This window comes from Helianthus annuus, chromosome 13 (assembly GCF_002127325.2).
Source record: "Helianthus annuus cultivar XRQ/B chromosome 13, HanXRQr2.0-SUNRISE, whole genome shotgun sequence".
Lineage (NCBI taxonomy): Eukaryota > Viridiplantae > Streptophyta > Magnoliopsida > Asterales > Asteraceae > Helianthus > Helianthus annuus.
In genome coordinates this window covers 168,444,949-168,462,603 of record NC_035445.2, presented here as the reverse complement: position 1 = coordinate 168,462,603, position 17,655 = coordinate 168,444,949, and the positions used below count along the sequence as shown (strand labels likewise).

Genomic DNA, 17,655 nt, shown 5'->3' with positions numbered 1-17,655 from the left:
AAACCGGTTATGTTTGGTTGATCTATTTAACCCGTTAATTTAATTACACAGTTTAACCCGTCATCCCATTTATTTAAACAAGTCAACCCATCGAATAATTTAACACATTTTTTAGAACTCTTTGACCGGTTTAGCTCATCTCCTTTTTATTCTTTCACCATACCTCTTCATCTCATTTCCCACTTGAAAACACATGTGACTTCAACTTTCTATAACCACATCTTTCAATATCTAACAATCTAATATGGATCCCTATCTAATATATATATATATATATTCTTGTTTTTCACATCTCAGTTGGAATTATATACTTTTACGCTATCATTTAATAATTTTTAACATTCCACCTTATTTTTATTTCAGTTGGAATTATATACTTTTACAATATCATTTAATAATTTTTAACATTCTACCTTATATTTATTATTTATATTGATATTGATATACTGATCTTTTACAACTAATAATAAGGTTAAATTTTATTGCAATAATAAGATACAACTTTATATCTTGTTAGGGACTATTTGCAACCTTTAAAAATATTTAGATGCAATGACATAAAGACTAAAGACCAGCGACCACCCCTCACCATCTCCGATAAATCCCTCCCCGCGGGCGTCAGCCATATCCGGTCGCTACCTCACTGTCTCTCGCTCCGTTACCGCCCACATCAACCACCACCCACCGCCTTCTATTTCCACCGTTGGAACAAAACCACCCTTTAAGAGATCAAGCCCACAACCACCATGTCACGTCCCGTAGGACCAACTATAATGGCTAAGGGGTGTATTCTCCCAGTTATCTGGTAGCTTCACAGGGGAAAACGGGTCAACAAATGGCGATGACCTACAAAATCAATCCATAGAATTCTCATCACTCTGCGTGATTATGAAACGTGCTTATGATTTTTTATTGGTTTGCAGGAAATAAGGGCGTTGGAAAAGCAAATGAGCCCCGAGATAAAGACGTCCCCTGTCTGGTGGTCCTCCCCGGCCCCCGCCCACCCCAGGGCCGGCTCTGCTCTTAACAGTAATTTAAATATTTAAGTTATATAAAATACTTAAAGAAAAAGGGATGAAAAAGTGTTTGTGAATCAACACAGGAAAGATTGCCTGTTTAACCACCAAACCCAAATATTTTGTTACCTGTTTAACCACCAAACCCAAATATTTTGTTACCTCTGTTATCATTGTATAAAAACTACTATAATAAACATATAAAAAAGCAAAAGTTACCAACGAAGCACAAACAAAAATAGTCAAGAAATAAGACATTCAAGAACTTCCTATACAAATATCCATTTTATATCTCAATGGCCAAGGTAAACTCGGTCAACACATAGACCGTTTCTTCATTAACCCGTTGGATGGTTAAAGACCCATTTACCTACCAACCCATGACCCGTTTTCTATCCCGTGACCCATTTAAACAAAACTGGTAACCGACTTGACCCGTACATGACCGGTAACATCAAAATCAAACCCAACACCCATTGATGTTACGGGTTGTGTACGGGTCAAGTCGGTTACTAAATCCAAGTCCTCCACTTATGGGCGGTCAAATGTTGTTGACTTAAAAAACTTACACTTAAGACTTTGATTGTTATTAAAATGCTGATTCAATGAACATATGTGACCGTTTACTCCATTTTGCTGTATATTACACTGCTAAAATCTTTCTCAATACTGGTCTTGAAGATCCTTTAGCATGCCATGGGTATAAGTTCCCTACACGTTTAGTAGTAACATATAAGATATTCGGTTGGTCCACTAGTGCTTTAAAGAAGATCACAATTTACAATAATAAAATTTATATACCACTAATCTAATTTTCTAGATGAAGCAAATAAGATGTCTACAGTAAAACTAGAGTATGAGTCTACGTTCCACCAAATTAAGACTTTTCCTTTCTAGAAAATATTTTAAAGAAATGGAAGATAACCCAAATGACCAGTTCACGTAGAAATTGCCCCCTCTAATTGTACAGGGAAAGAAGTAAAAACACGCACATGAAAGTATAAAACCAAACCTTCAGAAGCCTCTTTATGAGCAACGTTGGCATTCATTAGCCCTGCTGCAGCTTCTATTCCAGCAGCACCTGTGCGTTTGTTTACTTTGAACAACTTTGGCTTCATCCACCTTTAAAGCGTTTCGATCGTCCTCATCAGTGGTGGCAAAGTGGGCAAGTTGGATGGGTTTGGGTAATGGGTCAAGATGGGTTTGGGTTAGGATGGGTATAGGTCAGGATGGATATTTAAAGAAAAGGGTTGGATGGGTAATGGGTCAAGATGGGTTTGGGTTAAGATGGGTTTGGGTTAGGATGAGTTTGGGTTAAGATGGGTTCTAAAAAATCAAAAAAATTCTAAAAGATCAAGAAAAATAAAAAAATTCTAAAAAATCCAAAAAATTCTAAAAAATAAAAAAATAAAAAAATTAAAAAAAAATCTAGAAAATCTAAAAAATCTAAATAATTCTAAAAAATCATAAAAATTCTAGAAAATCCAAAAAAAAAAACTAAAAAATCTAAAAAATTTAAAAAATCATCATCATGGTAGCTTAGCCTAAGGGCTGGAACAATTTCATTTGCATTTTCTAGATCCCATACCTCACTATTCAACAGGTCATCCCAATCTTCTCCATCTGTTTTCGTTCTCAATAGCCTTCCGATTGCCTTTATAATCAAAGGCAAACCACCACATTTTTCACAATACCATCACCTTGTGCTTTTCGTGTTGCATGTGTGAGTTAAAGTTACCATCACCTTGTGGGTTTAGTGCTCATTGAAGCTCCTGCAAAATGTGCAATTTTGCCACCAGCATCTTATGATATTTGCTTCTTACCAGATTTTGCCCTGACTCCTACCCCCAAATCGGATTTATTAGGTTGAAAACAAAGACATGCACATACATATATATAGGGGGTGTTTGGGGTTCTTTCTATTTCAACTTATTGACTTATTTGAGGCAAAAAGGACTTTTCAAAGTGTTTGGAATTCCTTTGTGTGTGAGTGAATAAGTCAATAAGTCAGGAAATCTTGACTTATTACTTCTCAAATAAGTTGAAAAGTCATTTTCGAAAGGAAAGCCAAACATGCACATAAGTTGAACCAATAAACCGGTAAGTACATACATGAACACATACAGATATGTGAAAAGAAGACCATGAAGCCGCAATTTGAATTACGAACTCATGTAAAAAAAGAAACAGGCATTCTGCTCATAAGTTGGTTTGAATCCAAAGAAACCAGTAACAACAGTTGATGAACAAAACACAGAATGACAATTAAGTAAGTTAGGTTAAGCAAATTTACATTGAATCCATGAAAATCATGAACACGAAACCTTAAAATTGTCGGTTCCCGCGTAACCAATGTCTTAACTTCCAACAAACCCATAAACCCAATTCAATCAAAATCAGAATTCAAACACATATAAATGCAATTAAAATTCATAAAATTTGAAGTATTAATCAGCAAATCAAACCCATCAATCATCAATTGAGCTTCAAATCGAACAGCGCAAACAGAGTATCATAATCAGGGCACAAAATATAGTAAATTACTAATCGAAATTCCATTTATCAACAAACCCATGAACCCAATTGTATCTAAATCAGAAATCAAGCACATGAACGCAATTGGAATTCAAAAAATTGAGGTGATACTTACAGGATGCGTGTGTGGATGGTTTCTCGTGTACTCTCTAAACCCTAATTTCATCCCTCATTCTCATCACAAACCTCTCAATTCTCCACCTATTCAAAACCCTACCTCTTTAGTTTCAATCAACACCTGCTATTTCTCCACCAATCAGTGAAACCGACACCCATGACAGAGGATATTTCATGAAAAGATGAAGAAGATGATAAACAGAGTTGGGTTTGTGTAGTTCGTTTAGGTTTCTATTATGTTCGTATGAATCGGCGATGACGACACGATGGCCGGAAGTGAACTCCGTTCGTCGTTCGTCTCCACTGGAAGAAGATTAACTGGGCCAAGTCCAACTTGTTAAACAAAGTCACTTAAACCCAACTTAATATTACTAGGGTCTAGAGAGATAATTAAAAACTGGGTTCTTTGTATTTGGTTTCAAACTGGCCCAATTAAACCTGAGCCTAATTGATTAATGAAACCAACCTTTTTCCCTCAAAAACCACTTTCAAGATAAATTAGTTGACTTTTGTTGACTCAAACCTGAACTAGTTTGGAAAAAAGATATATGAAAATAAAGTAAGGGATAACGGCGACATGGTGGCCGAAAGTGAACTCCATTCGTCTCCAAAGGGGAGAAGATTTAAGTGGTTTGAGGCACAGAGGCCATTGCTGATTAAGTTAGGCCAAGTCCAGCTTCTTAAACAAGTCATTTGAGCCCAGCTTAATATTACTAGGGTTAAGAAAGTGAAAAAAAAAAATCTAGTTAACAAGAGCATGTTTGTAATTCGGAACCGGACCGATATTGAAATTGGTTCTGAATCGACCCTAACATATGGGTTGTAATCGGTGTGGGAACATATACATCGAATGGTCAAACCCGAACCAAACTAGTTAAAATCCATTTTTGAAATTGCTTTTTTCCTCCTAAAAAGCTAGTTCGAAACAAAGCTGGTTTTGACCCTTGTTGACTCAAACCATTAACAAGTTTATTTTATTGAAATAATAACTTTAAATTGGGAAATAAATACAAGAAAACAATTTAACTAAATTAGTTAGGTTTTATGGTGAGAAAAAACCATGTAATAAAAAAATGAATAATTAGATTTAATACCCATACAAATCAATTACTTGTTTCAATACAACAATCATTAATTATTGAAACTTAATCATATTTATTAATTAGTTTACATTGGAAATTAACCTATGCAGTCCCCAAAGTCAAAACATCTCGTGGATTTGGGCCCAAACCTAGTTATGGATTCAAGCCCATCAGCAAAGAAACCATGGCTAGGTTTGGGCCCAATGAAGAATACCACAACCTAGTTGCTCGGCCCACCAGCTAAAATTGAAAATTCTCTGTTTCTTTTCATTTTATTCATCACATTCAAAACCACCTTTAACGATTCCAAGGTTTTTCAATATGATCTAAACAATTTAATATATGAATCAATTATATTCAAATTAAAACAACTCAAATGCATCTTCATTTGCATTATACACCTGGAAGTTTTGACGGAATGGTGATCGAAACATACTAACTACTCTAAAAACACTCAACTACTTGACTTTCTATGTATCACTAACGAGTACCTTCAAAAGACGTTGATGGATGCATAGTTTGATAGAAGATCAAATACAACGCCAACATCATAACAAAGAACTTACATAATATCATTTAACAGGACTAACTAAACTGGAAACTTTCATTCAATATGAATCAAATAAGAACTATAAGAGCAGAATAAAACAGTTCAGATCAACATACTAGCGTTACAGATCTATAAACTCAAAGCCCTCTCACCACGAATCCTACGTGCAAGCTGGATATCCTTAGGCATGATAATTACTCTTTTAGCATTGAACCGCACACATATTAGAGTCTTCAATGGGTCCAACAAGGTATGATTCAGCTGCCTCCTGGTGAGCAGCCGCTGCAGAGCATCTGTTTTGAAAACCTAAGTGATTTCTCTCACTATCCTCTCAAACAGAATCTCTTGATCAAAAGCTAAGTGCTCTCTTCTGGTAGTTCATGACCTGTCGCAACATGACAGTTGAAGGCCAAACACAGGCCCAAAGTAAGAGTAACAACCCCGCACAGGATGGGATTATGTCTCTCTTAGTATGTTGGATGTGTCTTGTTGATTTGTAGAAACCCTGATATAATGTCTTCTTTCTTCAACTGCAATTTTAAAAATTCAAGGGTGAAACAATTTTTGGTCAAACACATTGCTTTGCAAGTTCAAATTAACAAAATGCTAAAGAATAGTAATCAATCATTTGACCATACTTATGAAATTGTTGAAAGGCAGAACTTATGAATTCACCAAATGTGGAAGTAACATTTTACAAAATTCAAATCACTGAGCAAACTCAAATAAAAAAAACGTAACAGTCCAGATATAGAAACTGTAATCCAACGTACCTTAACATAACTTTTGTTATCAGTCTTAAACATTGGTTGGGTTAGATGTATACACCTTGTTGCGGAAAGGACTAATCAATCTGTAAGATCGTATTTATTGAACAAAAAGTAATTATTATTTAAATGTAATTTATTTGAAAAGGAGACATATAGATTCTCAAAACAAGTAATATACCAACACTCTGGTCAATGGAAGAGTCAACTCAGAGAAGAGAGACTAAAAGCTATGCGATTGGAAGCTTCAAAGGAGGATGCAACTGATAATAAAGATCATTCAGCTGTTAGTCTCGCAAACCCGTTACTTGAATCCACAACTAACTCTGAAACTGAGGTGCAGACGGCTTCTCGAAGCTTTAGTTATTACACCAACCCAATGGCTGCGTATTCTGGCAACAAGCAGAGGAGCCAGGTCAGCCCTCAGATATCACAGAATATTTCATCCACTCCAAGTAATACCATATGACCTTATTGTTATCACATAGTTTTGAATTTCTTATGTGTGCTAATTCGTTGGTGTTCTCTATATATATTCTTGATTTCACCATTTGAACGTGAAAGTTTACATCAGTGCGTGACTTGTTGGGGCTTAAACGGATAATCATTGAATCTGTGTTTAGTTAATTGACCTTTTAAGATGATTGGATTGGAGGCAAATAACTTTTGAGAGATTGTCACTAAGCAAGTATTATAAATTGCGAATTGATGCTATGTTTTTATATATGTAGCAATATGAATATCAAATGGGTGATCATGTTGTACAAGTCTAAACGGGTCAGTTTTACTAACCATTTTAGTCAAATTATATTACTGCAGTAACACTCTTAATTTTTGAGTGATTGACTTAGGAGGTTTTATGAATTACAACTACACTTTGAGCAACTTTCAGCTTGTTTGACCCGTTCCCTTTTAAGCCATCTAAAAAACATTATTTTACTCATTTATAACTGGAATTGACCCAATCGGTAAATGGGTTGAAATTGCCACTTCTTATGCATACAATGGTAGTTTGATTTTCTTTATACTCATTTTTCTTTGGTTTTCGGCAAGCATTAAACTCCCTTTTTTATTAATTTACATAAATATTTTTTGGTTCAACAGGCTTGCGGACCAACGAAACCACATATAAACCAATCACCAAATCCGCAAATGCAGCAACCACGGGGGTATTATGCAAGTTGTAATCATGCTTATTCATCTAACCCACCGCAAAGTAGCTCTTTACTGAACCCTAGTTGGAGGGGCAATAGTCCTCACCCTAGAGGTTACTATAGCCCACTAGGTGTCGGTTTTCCTAGCCCGCAAACCCACTTCACCAGTGGTCCAAGATATGGGAGAGGGAGAGGTCGTGGGTCAGGACAGGGTGGAGGGCGAGGGCGAGGGCGGGGCCATAATCAAGTATCGGCAGAAGAACAACGGCCCGATTGTTTCTTCAACAAGTCAATGTTGGAAGACCCTTGGAAGTTACTAGAACCAGTAATTTGGAAGTCACTCAAAAAGCAGTGGCTTCCACCTTCTCTTAATGCGAAAAAACCTAGAGTTTCAGAATCTCAAAGACAGTCTAGTTCACAACCTAGCCTTGCTGAAATATTGGCTGCATCTTTTAATGAAGCTGTAGAGGATGTACCCGATGCTGAATGATTTTTCTAAGGTTTTGTTTGGATTTGTTTATGGAGGATGACGTGATGTGCAGACTTTGAATTACAAATCATAGTCTAGGCCCTCTCACCACGGATCCTACGTGCAAGCTGGATATCCTAAGGCTTGATCGTTACTCGTTTAGCATGAATCACGCACATATTAGTGTCCACGCTTCAGCAGCCTCCTGGAGATCAGCTACAGCGGAGCTCGGAAATCGTAGATCTGTTTTGAAATCCTGTGAGCGATTTCTCTCACGAGCCTCTGGAATGGAAGTTTCATAAGCTCAGTACTCTTCTGATACCTCTGGTATATCTCTAGGCCTGAGTCTTTGTGTGGCTTCTTTACACCTCGGGTGACGGAGCAGACTTCCGTAATAGTCATTTTTCCACATTATATCTGTGTGTAGCTTCCCGTTGAATATAAAGTTTTAGATGAATCTTTCTACACAACCATTTTGTAATATTACTGTGAATACCGAAAATGTTGGGTTTCCCCAACATTTTTGTCCAATTTTTTAGCTTCAATCAGCGAGTCAAATGTGATTACAAAAGTTCTCTGTGTACCGTAGATATGCATAAGCCATTTAGTTTATCATGCTATCTTGAAAGATACGTATAATAACATCAATATATTCAAAAATCTCAGATTTAACAAAGCAATATAAGTGTACTGGGTTAGAACCCCGTCTAATACACGGGTTGAAAAAATGTAATTTTATATACCAAAGAAAGCTCGAAACCGAACCCAACACTATAGGTTTAGTTCAGATTTTAGCAAATTTTGGTTTCAGTCTCGGTCTCGGGTTCAGATTTTAGCAAATTTCTGTATCGGTTCAGATTTTTAGAAAATTTTGGTTTCAGTCTCGGGTTGGGTTTTGGGCTGAAAAACTCACATGAATCACGAACCGACCCGAAGAAAGATGGTTTGTGGAGAGGCAAGATACAACTCTTATAGAGTAAGTATAAACTATAAACTATTAAAGCTCTTTGTTGTGGGTTTTGAATTGTTATTCGAAAGTATATTTGTATTATGGTGATATGAAAGCAGAAAATATAAAATAATACTAAAATAAAATACTCTTAATATATCAAAGTGCTTAAATCATTAATTTTGTAATATATATTAACAAGAACCTATATTGTGCACAAAATTAAACAACATGACAAACAAAAACACCTTTTTTACTTATAAAAGGAAAACGAATGTCAGATACTTGTATACAATTTGGGCCTGCTGTATGTACATGGACTGAACAGGAAATCAAGTGGCCATTTGCCCATGACAGATAGCTGTTGCTGGGCTCAAACCTGCAGTACATATTTTTAAAAAGAAAGGATTTTGAAAAAGAAAGGAAACACAATTATAGTGGGCCGGTGGCCAGTGGCAACCTTGAAGACGTGACCTATGAATCTATGACTAATAAAGGATCGGATCTATCAATCAGGTTAAAAACCAATTATGAATTGAATCCCATTTAACCCTAATTACTATTATCGTCATTTGCATAAGTATATATAGATTTAGGGTCTGTTCAGTACGGGGTAATGGAATTGATGAGAGAATGAAATAGACGATATAATGAAATGAACAAATGAGATCATTACTTAATTTCATGGTCTTTTTGGGTTACTACTTGCCTTAAACTTTTTGTAACCACATCCTAAATATTTAATATAAATCCCCATTCCAGATTTATTTTCTTGCTTTTCACATTTCATTTGGATTTGTAATAGTTCTAAAATAATATTATAGCAAAGCCCCTTAATAACTCTTAACAACATAATTTGCTATTATTAGTTATAGTAATACTATTTTTTTTCTGTTTAAGTTAAATATGTTTAACTATTAAAAATTTTCTAATAACATTATTATATAACTCATTTAATAAAAACCAATTATAAAATTATATTTACAATATATTATATGATCATACTGGGCTTACTTATTAAGCTATATTGGGCTAAAGTATTGTAAGCTAGAAAACACTAATAGAGATGCACAAAATAACTTAATCGAAACCAGTTATTAACCGAAATTGTAATTGGTTAATAACCAATTAGTGATTTTTTTAACTATAGGTTTCTAACCGGTTAAGGATTTTTTTAGAAGAGACCTGTTTTAACTGATTTACCGTTAAACCGAAAAAAAAAAGGTTAGTTAGCAGGAAGAAAACCGGCCAAAGTGAATAACCCAAAAAAAAAAAAATGAAAAAACCCATTTAAATAAAAAATGAGATAAAAATTGACAATTGGTGATTTACTGGGTTCCTCCCTCCCTCCCGGCCAATTGAGGGAGGGATGAAACACTCAAACACCCTGTGTCCAAATATCCCCTTCATTTGAGTTTAGTATGGATGAGAAAAACACAGCTGGACTGGAGGAGAAATTGAGTTGATTGATCCCTCTAATCTGTTTCAATTATTCTTCACATTGCGTGCATGCGTTCGGACCACCACTTTTCCCCATAATAACGGTTCCCAAAAGTAATTTATACCTCCGTTTTCTTGTTTTTAATGCTAAATTTCTGCTTTTTGTAACTAGGGTTTTCTTGTTCGTGTTTTTTTTTTTTTTTTCCGGTTGATTTATGAACTGTTTTGTGTTCAGTCGGTAGGGTTTTTTTTAGCGCAGATGTGAAATTGGGGACGTATGTTGTCTTGTTGTACGTTTGTTAGTTTTGTTTTTGCTTGTTATGGAAGAGATTTTGGCTATTGACTTTACATGCATACCAGGTGTTTGTTTTAATGCCTCAATGAAAGATGTCTCTTTTTGTTTCAGTTTTTGAAACGACTTTGTTTTCGGTGTTTAAATATGTGGGGTTTTGGAGCATATCTCAGGTTGTTAATTTGTTCAGAACATCAGCTGATTGCTTTGGGTATTTTGTTCTATTCATATCTAAATCGTAGATCGAATTTGAACACACTTGGTAAAATGATTGAATAGACCAAAGTAACACCCTTGGTTTCACAATGTTTTGTTATCCGCTTTTAGAATAGGCTGGTTTGAGATTAAATTAAATTAAGATATTTTTTTTGAATGCGATATTATTACTTTTAGTGTTATTAACTTTCTAAAGCTGTTTTGTTTATTTTTCAGCTTACAGATTGGGAGGAATGACATTTGAGAAAATATTAAAGACTCGAATCAAGTCAAGCCACAGGTAGAGGTTGACTTGAAATTGGCAACCAAAGAGCATGAAGACTCAATTTCAGAAGAGGCTCAGATTGTAGCGGTTGGTTCTTCGTTTTCATATATTTGAACTTAAATAAATTTGATTATATAGCAGTTAAATTAAATGTGTCCTCAACAGATTATATAGGTTGACCCGCAAACATTTATAGTTCATTCCTTTTTCAACTAAATGCTGCATTAGTAATCTTAATATTCGAATAACTTAATTTAGGATGATGCATGCATTTAAATAGACATTTGGCTACTCTCAGTCCTTTCATCTTTTAAGTACGTTTAGATTAAATACACCACTAATCATTCATTTATAAGTAATTGGGTCGAATTTGCCACCTCTAGCTATAACTGAGTTTCAATTGCTGAGTTGTCACGTATGGTTTTATAGATGGCTATTGTATTGCATGCTGATTTTTGATGGTGAACTATGAAGCTTACTTTTCTTGTGGTAATGTTACACTATAAGAAGAATTCACACCTCGATCTGAAAATATTGAAACTAAGAGGTAAAATGACCAAAACTGAAATTAAGAGGTAAAATGACCAAAACTGACATTTAACATTTTGGGAATAACTAAGGTTTTGTGAAATGAGTGCACTTGATCATGTATTTGGTTTTAGTTTCATTCTGACTCAATCCAGTCGAAACCTTTTGAACCATTTGCATCGTGCAGGTTCCTTCTAGTGTATTATTATACAACGCCTTAATAATTTGTTTGTCCTAGGTTACATTTCTAATATTGCTATTTTTTACATGACCACTCACTCTCTGTTCGATTAGGTTAAACCAGGAGCTGTTTGTGTGTATAGGGATCCAGATGGGAAAAACGGTTAAGTCATCAGTCAACATCCAATCAAAAACAGGGTACTCTGTTTTGGTCATCGGAGCAGCCGGCTTCGTCAGAACCCACATCAGCGCCGCTTTGAAACGACTGCGTTTTAGGGTAAGATAATTTTAACAATTATTACAATCCTACCCTCAAAAGGGCTCGTCAACAATTGTTTGAAAAAAGTGGGATTTGTATTGTGGAAGGGGGCATAAATGATGCTGTTTTGCTGAACAAACTCTTTGAGGTACTACATGGTAATATTTCGGGTTTTCTTAATATTCTTGAAGTCTGTAAAAATGCAAACCCACAGCTTGCAATTGTTTGGGCCTCTTCTAGTTCTGTCAGAAAAAGACCGAACAGATCAACCCCACCCGCAAGCCTATACGCTGCATCGAAAAATGCGGGTGAAGAAATCTCGCATACATATAATCATATTTACGGGTTGTCGCTAACGGGTTTAAGGTTCTTTACGGTTTATGGACCGTGGGGTAGACCGGACATGGCATACTTTTCCTTCACTAAAGATATCTTGAAAGGAAAACCGATTCCCATTTGAGTCGAGTAATCATGGGATCGTTGCACGTGATTTTACGTATATTGATGATATTGTAAAGGGTTGTTTAGGTGCGTTAGACACTGCTGAAAAGAGTACAGGAAGTGGTGGGAAGAAAAAAGGGGCTGCACAGTTTAGAATTTTTAATCTATGGAATACTATGCCTGTGCCTGTTTCGGATCTTGCAAGTATTTTGGAGAAGTTGAAAGTGAAAGCGAAATGGTGATGTCCTGTTTACTCGTGCGAATATTAGTTTGGCGCAAAGGGAGTTTGGGTATAAACCAACGACGGATCTTCAAATGGGGTTGAAAAAGTTTGTTAGATGGTATGAGAAGTATTATGGTTCGAGGAATAAAAGTGATCATTGAGGCAAAAAGTGGTAAACTTGTTCTTGAATTCTTATTCGTTTTGATATACTCAGCATGATTCTTTTGTTATTTTTGCACTTTTTGAAAACTTATATTGTTTTCAATTGTTGGTATATGATGTTGCAGCAAGTTAGGAAGAAAGAGGGATCTCAAACGTCGTGGTCTTCATTTGAGAACTTTGTGTTCTTGTTAACTCGCGCGAATGTAATTTTTATGTAGCATTATTAGTGTAGGATTGTTGACTAACAAAGCAAGTTTATGTGGTTGGACTTCTATCGTTTTATGGTATTCAAATAAATAGAACACATTAGTTTAAATGTTTATGGTGTTTTCTTGTTTAATTTCTTGATTGGAGTTTGACTTTCTTTTTTTTTTTATATAAATTTCTTGATATGTGTTTGGTTTTTGTGAACTCTTGATGATAATTTTTTTCCATTCAGGTTTGACTTTTATGATTACTTTTGTTCTGTTACCTCATTACCTGAATCTAAACTTATTATTGTAAACTAAAGTTGCAATAGTATAGGGTATCAAACAATCATGTCAGTATAGTAGTTGTGATTCACTAGTTGTAACGTAAATCTATTACTAACCTAGGACATAATATTTTTGTAAACTTTACAAGTCATGTCTACCTTATATATTGATTCTCATTGCAACATGAATAGATACTTTTCGAGTTACTACCAAGAGAATTACATGTTTCGACATGTTTCTAGGATACAATGTTGTTGTAGGGAGATTGACTTTGTGGATCACAATCAAACTAAGACTTAGCGAATACCCTAGATTCATTACTGTTTTGTCGTCAATTGATTGAACAAAGCAATAAATGAGAGTAGAAGTGAAGAATTGTACTAAGAAAGAGGTATTAGTTAAAAAAAATGTTTTTCGTTTTCAGCTTCTAATTTCTATTTATTTTGAAATTTACTTGTCAATAAAAAATTACATCGAGATAGAAGGTAAACGGACAACAAGCTGCACTGCCACCCCTTTTTGAATAGCAAAACTAAGTCTTTTAAAAACTTCATCCATAGATCTCGGGGTCATAACATTACTGTGCATGACCTTTTGAACTCGGATAATTAAAATCGATTGTTTCAATACATAATGTAAAGCTAGTCACAAATCACAATTGAAATTCAAGACCATATCCTAGCCATGCAAGGTTCTGTGACTTGAAAATTTCCTCTGATGTTTGCACACATAAGTTCATGCACCGAATTCACTCTCAACTACTTGACATAATAAGCTAACGGGTCAAGTGATAATAAATTCAATGCGGACTCATGTTTTTGTTATCTTGTTGAGATGTACGAAATTGATAAGTGACAGTTATGTATAACATCCTCTCAACCGATTGTCTTCGTCAAATGATAGGCTAACACGTGGCATCTCTTCTTCATTAGCGAGACTTCATCGATCTTCACTAGGGGTAGCTTGTTTCAGTGGTAAGTTCCTTTAATCTTCATCAGATGGTAACTTGCCATTAGAGGCAAAATTCCATTAATTCTTCATCGGTTATAAGTTCCAATAAGAGGTATGTAACTTAGACCATGAACGACAAGTGCCATCAGACGCAACTTGTAACCGCTTCAAGGGTTGCTTGAAATTAACAGCCTAAAAAACAACAAATAAATATCTAGTTAAAAATCAAGCCCTTTTTTTTACAAACAGTCGAAATTAGTTAAAAATGCTAAAATTGGGGAAAACCTTGAGTTCAAAAGTGGAGCTCTAGATGTCGAAATTGGGTGCCGAGAGTCAGAAAACCCGCCTATAGCATCTGTCCATTCATGTGGCTCGTTGAGGCGTTTGTGTCCATTATTTATCCCCGTATAACTTCAAACGTAATGAAAGTTATGCCCTTTTTAGCTTGAACCATTTTCCAGTCCACTTCCGTGTGTCTAGTCGCACCAAATACGAGTGTGCTAGATCATGGATCAACTCTGTATCACCATCAACGTGAAGATTAAGCATTTGCACTTTTGTTTTCATTCACCTTGAAAATGAAACAACTTAACTAAATAGAAGAAAAGATCATCTACACATACGCAGATTCTTGAGCCAAATAAATTCTGTCCCACTTGTGTTTCTGCATCAAAGCAGTAAATCATGTCAAAATCGTAAACAAACAATATACATTTTATGATAATCTAGATACTTTTGCTTTGGTCATACAACATAACTTGAAGGTTGACTGTTAAACCAGACCACATAAAATTTTACATATCAAGGGTTTAGTTACATGATCTGAATGAAAAAGAAATGAAAAAGAAAGGAGCTTTCTGGATGAATGCAACAATGTGATGAAACCTTCTTTCTGGTTCCAACTTATCAAACTTGACCCTTACTATTCCATATGGCTGATATGGTACGGTATCCCCTTTCTTCAGTCTAGTAAACAAGAGCATATGAAAAGTTTCCACATTTGTAGTACTTCACTTTTTTTTAATCAACTTTAGAGGATGTAAAGTTACCCAAAGTGTATTTTTAAAAAAAATAACACCCATGAAATTGATTTAGTAAAAAAATTAGGCTATCATTGAAATAGTACTTCTTTTGTTGAGACGCTAATTATTAATAATTATTAATTTATACCACTGGAACTGGATGACGGTCTTGATAGTTCCGTTGAAATCTGCATGAAGATACTGCATCTTTTCTAGGCTTTCTTCACTCACACCGTTTGCAAATTCTACCACATTTGTGACATTGTTTCTCATTTTTGTTGTTTCTTTGCTTTCTGTTGCAGACTTATTCTGAAGCATGTAACTGAACCAAGTTAACACAGTAGATGTAGTGCCCTTTCCAGCAATTATGATGTATCTTGGATCTGTTTTGTTGATTTGAAGAAACCTTGATAGATTTTCTTCTTTCTATAACTGCAATTTTAAATATTCAAGGGTCAAACAACACTCTTTGATGTTAGTGTCCAAACCCATTGCTTTTAAAATTAAATATAACAAGGATGTTAAAAAACAACTTTTTTCCATAAAAGATGATGTGGAACCTGTTGCATTTATATCCCAGTTATAAAACTCTTGTCAGAACAATGAAGAAGAGTAGTAATCAATTTTGAAATAAATATAATTTGTATGACATCAAGAGTCAAACTGTACTTCATATTTTGTGGATGCGATAACTTTAACTCATTTATATATAATACAAGGGTTCATGTGGTTATCTCAAATGGATCAAATAGTATTTTGAAAAAGTATACTTAAAATGTGTTATTTGTATACTTATAAAGTATACACATGCTGTCAAAATCAATTCCAAAAGCATCTTTGAATAGTGAATCCAACCTGCTATCATTAATTAATCCTGTGTTATATCATAAATGAATACGAATAATCAAAACCAGGTTGTTATGTTGTAGACTGAAAGGAACTTACGCTTATGCCATTGACAGTTTGATTATTATTTGATTATAAGAAGAATTCACACCTCAATCTGAAAATATTGAAACCATACACCTCTTTTTGGATGCGACATGCTTATGTTAGAAGTTGTAAAATTTAGATACTTAAATGTTAGGCAAGCGCTGTTTATTTATGAAACTAATAGGTAAAATGACCAAAACTGACATTTAACATTTTGGGAATAACTAAGGCTTTGTGAAATGAGTGTACTTGATCATATATTTGATTTTAGTTTCATTCTGACTCAATCCAGTCGAAACCTTTTGAACCATTTGCATCGTGCGGGTTCCTTCTAGTGTATTATTATACAACGCCTTAATAATTTGTTTGTCCTATGTTACATTTCTAATATCATTATTTTTTAGATGACCACTCACTCTCTGTTCGATCCAGATGGGAAAAATGGTTAAGTCATCAGTCAACATCAGATCAAAAACAGGGTACTCTGTTTTGGTCATCGGTGCAGCAGGCTTCGTCAGGACCCACATCAGCGCCGCCTTGAAACGACTGCGTTTTAGGGTTAGATAATTTTAACCATTATTACAATTCTACCCTCAAAAGGGCTCGCCAACAATTGTTTGAAAAAAGTGGGATTATTATTGTGGAAGGGGGCATAAATGATGCTGTTTTGCTGAACAAACTCTTTGAGGTACTACATGGTAATATTGCTGGTTTTGTTAATATTCTTGAAGTTTGTAAAAATGCAAACCCACAGCCTGCAATTGTTTGGGCTTCTTCTAGTTCTGTCAGAAAAAGACCGAACAGATCAACCCCACCCGCAAGCCTATACGCTGCAACGAAAAAAGCGGGTGAAGAAATCTCGCATACGTATAATCATATTTACGGGTTGTCGCTAACGGGTTTAAGGTTCTTTACGGTTTATGGTAGACCGGACATGGCTTACTTTTTCTTCACTAAAGATATCTTGAAAGGAAAACCGATTCCCATTTTTGAGTCGAGTAATCATGGGATCGTTGCGCGTGATGTTACGTATATTGATGATATTGTAAGGGTTGTTTAGGTGCGTTAGACACTGCTGAAAAGAGTACAGGAAGTGGTGGGAAGAAAAAAGGGGCTACACAGTTTAGAATTTTTAATTTAAGGAATACTATGCCTGTGCCTATTTCGGATCTTGCAAGTATTTTGGAGAAGTTGTTGAAAGCGAAATGGTGATGTCCCGTTTACTCGTGCGAATATTAGTTTGGCGGAAAGGGAGTTTGGGTATAAACCAACGACGGATCTTCAAATGGGGTTGAATAAGTTTGTTAGATGGTATGAGAAGTATTATGGTTCGGGGAATAAAGGTGATCATTGAGGCAAAAAGTGGTAAACTTGTTCTTGAGTTCTTATTCGTTTTGATATACTCAACATGATTCTTTTGTTAATTTTGCACTTTTTGAAAACAACTTATATTGTTTTCAACTGTTGGTATATGATGTTGCATCAAGTTAGGAGGAAATAGGGATCTCAAACTAGTGCAAATGTAATTTTTATGTAGCATTATTATTGTAGGATTGTTGACTAACAAAGCAAGTTTATGTGGTTGGACTTGTATGGTTTCTAAGAAGAGGTATTAATTAAAAAATGTT

The 17,655-nt window shown here is 35.1% G+C and overlaps 1 protein-coding gene, 1 long non-coding RNA gene and 2 pseudogenes across 2 annotated transcripts; 3 read left to right on the top strand and 1 right to left on the bottom strand.

The window, feature by feature from the left end:
• Window positions 1-461: 461 nt before the first annotated feature.
• LOC110875974 lies at window positions 462-2,319 on the bottom strand. Its single transcript, XR_002556638.2, has 3 exons — window positions 2,029-2,319; window positions 1,586-1,727; window positions 462-846 (listed from the first exon to the last, which is right to left on the bottom strand). It is a non-coding gene; the product is annotated as an uncharacterized LOC110875974 (long non-coding RNA).
• Window positions 2,320-6,302: 3,983 nt separating this feature from the next.
• LOC110875968 lies at window positions 6,303-8,222 on the top strand. Its single transcript, XM_022124157.2, has 2 exons — window positions 6,303-6,522; window positions 7,172-8,222. The coding sequence occupies exons 1-2, from the start codon at window positions 6,325-6,327 to the stop codon at window positions 7,709-7,711; spliced, it is 738 nt and encodes a 245-aa protein (XP_021979849.1). The 5' UTR covers window positions 6,303-6,324; the 3' UTR covers window positions 7,712-8,222.
• A 1,819-nt stretch (window positions 8,223-10,041) lies between these two features.
• Window positions 10,042-12,938, top strand: LOC110875965 (annotated as a pseudogene).
• Window positions 12,939-16,468: 3,530 nt separating this feature from the next.
• On the top strand, window positions 16,469-17,655 carry LOC110930155 (annotated as a pseudogene).

What these genes read in the sequence shown, in the direction of transcription:
- LOC110875968 (XM_022124157.2), top strand. Translation starts at nt 6,325, where the DNA reads ATGCAACTGATAATAAAGATCATTCAGCTGTTAGTCTCGCAAACCCGT. An exon ending in GAATATTTCATCCACTCCAA is followed by an intron (nt 6,523 to 7,171) that starts GTAATACCATAT and finishes TTGGTTCAACAG; the next exon opens with GCTTGCGGACCAACGAAACC.